Source organism: Cryptotermes secundus, unplaced genomic scaffold, assembly GCF_002891405.2.
Source record: "Cryptotermes secundus unplaced genomic scaffold, Csec_1.0 scaffold6577, whole genome shotgun sequence".
Classification (NCBI taxonomy): Eukaryota; Metazoa; Arthropoda; class Insecta; order Blattodea; family Kalotermitidae; genus Cryptotermes; species Cryptotermes secundus.
In genome coordinates, this window is record NW_019722489.1 from 17,634 (window position 1) to 23,591 (window position 5,958).

The 5,958-nt window shown below is 43.6% G+C and overlaps 1 protein-coding gene across 1 annotated transcript; it reads right to left on the reverse strand.

Moving 5' to 3' along the window:
• Nucleotides 1-789: 789 nt before the first annotated feature.
• On the reverse strand, nt 790-1,173 carry LOC111861538 (the record flags this gene model as incomplete). The annotated part of the gene is made up of 1 exon (XM_023846194.1): nt 790-1,173. A coding segment is annotated over one exon (384 nt), but the record flags the coding sequence as incomplete, so codon positions are not given.
• Nucleotides 1,174-5,958: the final 4,785 nt, after the last annotated feature.

The following is a 5,958-nucleotide window of genomic DNA, read 5'->3' on the forward strand; positions in this document are numbered from 1 at the left end:
GATCATGGCTATATGAGATGGTTTCACTTACTTGAGCTGCTGATGAGGAGGCTCGCCATCACGATCCAGCGTCCACTCATGGCCACAATTGTAATACTAATGTAATGACATTAATAAGAATAGTGTAATAGATCCGAATAGAATCGAATCGGATCGACTAGGCAAAAGGCCAAAGCCAAAAAGAAGAAGAAGCCCCTAAAATGGGTCGTCTCGGGTTTTTATAACCTCTGCTCGCTGACTCGTCGCCTTCCGGGTGTAGGGGGTCCTCCTACCATGACGTGATTTTGGGTCGGTGTAGCTTGATTATTGGTTGTCAACCCAGAAGGGGTTGACTCGTTTGGTAGGCCGCCTCTTCCTACTCAGCATTTTCCATCTGCCATAGTGCTTATGATCCATTTCATATAGCCCTTCCGCATTGTCAGCGGTTTACGCCGCCGCGTTAACATTCTGATTAGTCAGGAGTTCTTGTACTTCCTTGTAGACCCGAGCTCTCCGGGTCATGTCCTTATTACTGTTCAGTTTTTTGTTTTTTCCAAGCTTACCTTCTAATTGTAGTGATTCCACATTTACCAAAACTACATCTACATGCATGTGACCCTTGGTCCATTACAACCATTAACACTGTCGGATTAAATTCACAGCATAGCCATCGTGTGAAGTCGTCTGAAACATTTGCTGGTTCTCGGTTCTGTTCTTCGTGTGACTGGCCGAAATGACTCGTAATCAAGAAGTGGCTTTCGGCGGTGTGTGATGTATTGTTTCCTGGGGACCGACAGACTACAACGCTGTTTAGAGGACTGAGCTCCGTTTCCAAACAGGCCTGTTCTTCTCTGTTCCCTGTTCCCACACAAGCCTGTTCTCCTCTTTTCCCTGTTCCCAAACAGTCCTGTTCTCCTGTGTTCCCTGTTCCCAAACAGGCCTGTTCTTCTCTGTTCCCTCTTCCCACACAAGCCTGTTCTCCTCTGTTCCCTGTTCCCAAACAGGCCTGTTCTCCTCTGTTCCCTGTTCCCACACAAGCCTGTTCTCCTCTGTTCCCTGTTCCCAAACAGGCCTGTTCTCCTCTGTTCCCTGTTCCCACACAAGCCTGTTCTCTTCTGTTTCCTGTTCCCAAACAAGCCTGTTCTTCTCTGTTCCCTCTTCCCAAACAGGCCTGTTCTCCTCGGTTCTATATTCCTAAAAAGGGCTGTTCTCCTTGGTTCTCTCTTCCCAAACAGTCTCAACCAAGACCTATATTCCAAGAGACCAATGTTCACTCCCATATAAAAGAGAAGATACAATTACAGACTTGTGCATTTCATCGAATTTGTATTTTCTGACAGGAGAAGGGAATATCAATTTTCTTGAAATAGTCTATAACAAGCAATCCCTGAAAATAATCTGCCCTTCATTTCTTCCTGGATGCAATTTTGGTTTGTTACCATCGTTCATAGATATGAGTAATTCGCCGTTTTTGAAAGGATTTAGTTATCATCGTGGTCAGAATATAGTGTTACAGATATATTCCATTCTGTCAATACACCCACACACATACATTCATGTGTAAAACATAAGGATCCATTTCTTCACAGCAGGAAAGCTAACTTACATTCAAGAGTTCAACTTACGCATTACCGTCACAAATTAAAGGACAGGAACGAAGATATCCCTAGTTAAGTTTCCGCAGGAAATATGTAAGACATGTCATGTTTATACGATGAAACATCCTCTACTTTAAATGGGATAACACAAGAGCAGGAACGTATTTGGCTACCGCCCAACGCTAGACTAGCGGACTAAGTGGTGAAGCTACATGAAGTTACAGTTAGTTCGGTTCCGGGGGATTAAGAGTTATGAATTCGCTCACAGCAAGCCGCCACACATGTCACTTCAGGCTACAATAAACTCAAGTAATCGCTTATCAACATGGAATTACAGAACTGGTTGAATCAAGCGGTAACGCTCCAGACTCGAGTGCGGAAATGCCTGGTTCGAACCTCGACCGGAGCACAAACCATCCTATCTGAGGTTTTCCGTTGTTTTCCTCAATCCCTCCACATCCTTTCAAGTTCATTAATCATTTTAATCAAATTTCTGGACGGTATACAGTCTGAGTTACCGAAACGTCGTCCAACTACAAACGAATGTAAACCATGAAACCATGTTGCTTCAAAGTGATCCCATGTTCTTAGTTTACGTTTCTGCAGAAGCTATCATTCAGTGATATTGTCACGTTATTGAGTGTGACTATAGACGGGGTTTGGATCGGTTATTGGATTTATTGAACACTTACAGATAGTAACTATTGCCTTATCGTTAATTCGCACACTCTGCAGTTTACTACAGCATGTAATAAATCTTATCAGTCTCCTGTGTCTTCACCAGTCGTTGCCTGGTGACTGATCCCAACAATGTCCTCTGCTTCCGTGCTCAAGTTCTTATTGACTGACGACTGTCCCACAATTAAACCATTGTTCCAATTGTCTTACTTATAACATTTCGACACGACCCGTACAGAAAACACCATACTTCAGTTGTTTGCTGTCCGCTGTCTAGCAAAAACGACTGTAGAGTCGTCTATCTCACGGTCGACGCCTAGCAAATCCAGCGAGTACTATTTGTAACAGAATGCAGTAAGAACTCATTCCTACTGAATGGAAAATTGTCCTAAATAAGGATCTTAAACTGTGGTTCAGATCTCGGCCAATATTCACAACATCAGCAGCAAACTTCTAGCTCTTATTGGAGAAAGTTAAGTTTCATCTGCTGCGCTTAGGAATTTATAGAGTCTTTTCAAACAATATACTGTTAAGCAGTATGTGTAACTATAGAAGGGGGTTAGGATCTGGTGAATAGATTTACTGATCACTTACAGGGCGTAACTACAAATAACTATAACACTATCGCCATTTACACAATTCAAGTTTCATTACAGCACACAGTCTAGTGTTCTCAGTCTGTACTAGAAGTTTCTTGGTAACGGCTCCAACAATGGCTACTCCTCTGCCTCTGATTCAAGTCCTCTCTTCATAGACTCCTGTACAGAACTGATCAAACTGACCTTGTCCCTTGCTTATAATATCTCGGAAAGGACCACATATAAAACATGGATCTTCTATTGTTGCGTTCGTGTTTATTACTGCGGGAACGTGTGTACCGAGCCGTTGCCCAGAAACGGCTCTGGTATATCCGCCCATCTCGCGGTCGTTGCATAGCAACAGATCTATACACCACAATATTTTAATTAACCTTTTCTTTTGTTGCTAGTGGGGTGGGACTAAGTCCCTTGTACTGCGGCCACTTCTGGCCTATTGTACCAGCCCCAGATGATAGGTGAGGGTGATTGTGGAACAATTGGTGGAATGAAGATTAGCAGGGGAAACTGAAGTACTCGGAGAAAACCTGCCCCAGCGTCACTTTGTCCACCACAAATCCCACTTGACCAGACCCGGGATCGAACCCGGGACGCCTCGGTGGGAAGCCAGCGACTAACCGCTTGACCGTACTTCACATCCATGAATTTTGATATCCCAGAAAACCAATAAATGGACTATCTCCCTGAAACATTTACCCTCTTGAGAAGCTAATCTCTTATTCGCTCAGTTAGTAAGAGAAACTGCCCGGCTTTTATGAAAATCCAAGGTTTAAACGGCGTCACGAGAGAGGAGAAATACAGAGAGTTACCACCAGCTAAACGACGGTTCCATCCATCCACACTCCCACAATGCACCCAAATACAGCCCGGGTATTTAGAAGTGACAGTCAGGAAAAGCTGCGCAGTGGATGGGCAGGTCCATTCGTGAAAGTTAAGGGGTGTTGTGATTAATCATTCGTTTGTTTTCAGTGCCAGCATGCGTCTCAAGTTCAGTTAAAAGCATTCTTCCTTGTACAGGCAAGTTAAAAAGTTTTTACTCTTCGAGTCGTGTTTGAGTGTATTATTCTCTGTTTACTATTGTATTTTGTTCACTTTTATTCGTTGATTTTCTTTTTCTTTTTATTTATATTTGTACATTTTTTCTATTTCCTTTAACATGAAGTAAATTGAGTGGGAAAGTGTTGCATTCACAATCAAGAGAAATTGTTAGTAATGTACATACGTATATGAAAGAGGCTGGGCCAACAATTACAGTGAAGAACATAGGAGTCGAAGTAGCAAAGGCAACAGGTGTATCGGAAAGTAGTGTCAGAAAAATAATAAGAGAAACAAAAATATCGAATCCGGGGCTTCCACTTCCTTTTCGACACCCCATAAAGAAAGTCCTAGGAAATCTCCAGTAGCCACTTTGGAATAAAATAGATGGAATCTTTGCAGAGAACACAATATTTTACGGCTCCCTCGGTATCAACCAAACTGAGTTAATATGGGCCATCATAAAAAATTGTGTTGCTCAAAACAATACCACATTTAAGATGGATGACATCATTAAACTGGCAGACCAAAATTGGCTTCCATAACTGCAGAAGAATGGCAACGTAGGTGCCAGCATGTAAGGAACATTGAGCAACAATTAATGGCACGGGAAGGCCTTTTGGACGCATGACAGGAGTTCGTCTTCCATGTTGGCGGTGATAGTGATGACAGTTCTGATGATAGCTCCGGTTCATCTGGTGGTGACGGGGAAGGACAGGCATGTGGAGATGATATCTATGCGGACATTGCCGGTATTGCCCCTTTAGAATAGACCTGTGTAATATGTAAATAAACTCTTCATGCATATAACAGTGAAAAGTGTATAATAGTGTATACTGCATAATAGTCTGCTGTTCGGCTCTTAAAACTTTAACATCGGATGTGTGAACGTCATCGAGACCAAACCGCCAACACTATGCCACACAATGAGGCCTGTACTGCATTCCCCTCCACACTTGTCGGCATGCTGGAGCTCTCCTCGCCACTACCAATACTTCTCCTACTCCGCGTCGGAGGACTGTCACTTCTAAATACCCGGGCTTTACCCATACAAGTGTCGTTCTGCGGTCAAACAACGATAGCCCATGAGCATGCGCATTCACGTCTGCCAGCCGTTTTGTTGCTGCGGCGGTGCAACACTGTCCGTGATGACTGTTTTCATCACAGTTTGCAACTTATGTTTTGACATAATGACTTGCTGTGCCTACAGCTGCACACAGTAGGTTCTCGAAATGATTTCACTCTTAAAGTTTTCATTTGGCTCACCCTCGTATATTTTATATGTTCTTCTCCCCTCCCCCTTTCTCGGTAGTTCTTCAAAAGTGGGTGCAGGCTGCTGTTGGCCCCTCAGTGTTTTTCTGCATCAGAAAACCTGGGAGTTAGAACGACCGAGGCTGTAAGCCACTGTATTCTCGTCTGGACTCGAACTATCGCGGCACAAAGCTGTAACCTTTAAGCAGCCATAAACATCCCGAGTAGGGGAAAGCTGCAGTATTCTTAGAAATTTAAAGGAATCGTTGGAGTTCTGTTTCTCAGAGCGGTGACTGAGGAATTGCGTCTTCTGGGATGTGGCGCCATGTGGTCTAGTGAAAGTGAACCGACGTTTCGGCTGAACATGTAGCCTCCATTTTGCTTGCGGCCTGCTTCATGCTGGTTTCCTGCTTAGCTTACTTTTCGACCCTGATGACAGAGGCGATACGTTCCTCCGAAACGAAGGTTTACTTTCCCCGGACTATACGGCATTACATCCCATAAGATTCATTCATCTGTAATCTGTCAAGACGACAGGTCCACAGTCTCTTCCAAAACAGTTCCTCCACATGATGCGATCTAGAGCTTTCTCCTTCAAATGAAAATATCCTCTTCTGTCCCCAAGGTCATCCAGCATCTTCGTACGTCTTCTTCCTCGTCTTCTGGTCACTTCTATCCGCCCCTCTATCTTTCCTTCAATAACTTCTTTTAGAAGGCAGTTACCGCGTAAGATATGACCAATCCAATTAGCCTTCCGTTTTCTTATTTCGTGTAGGATATTCCTCTGCTCACTGACTCTAAATAACACTTCTTCATTTCTC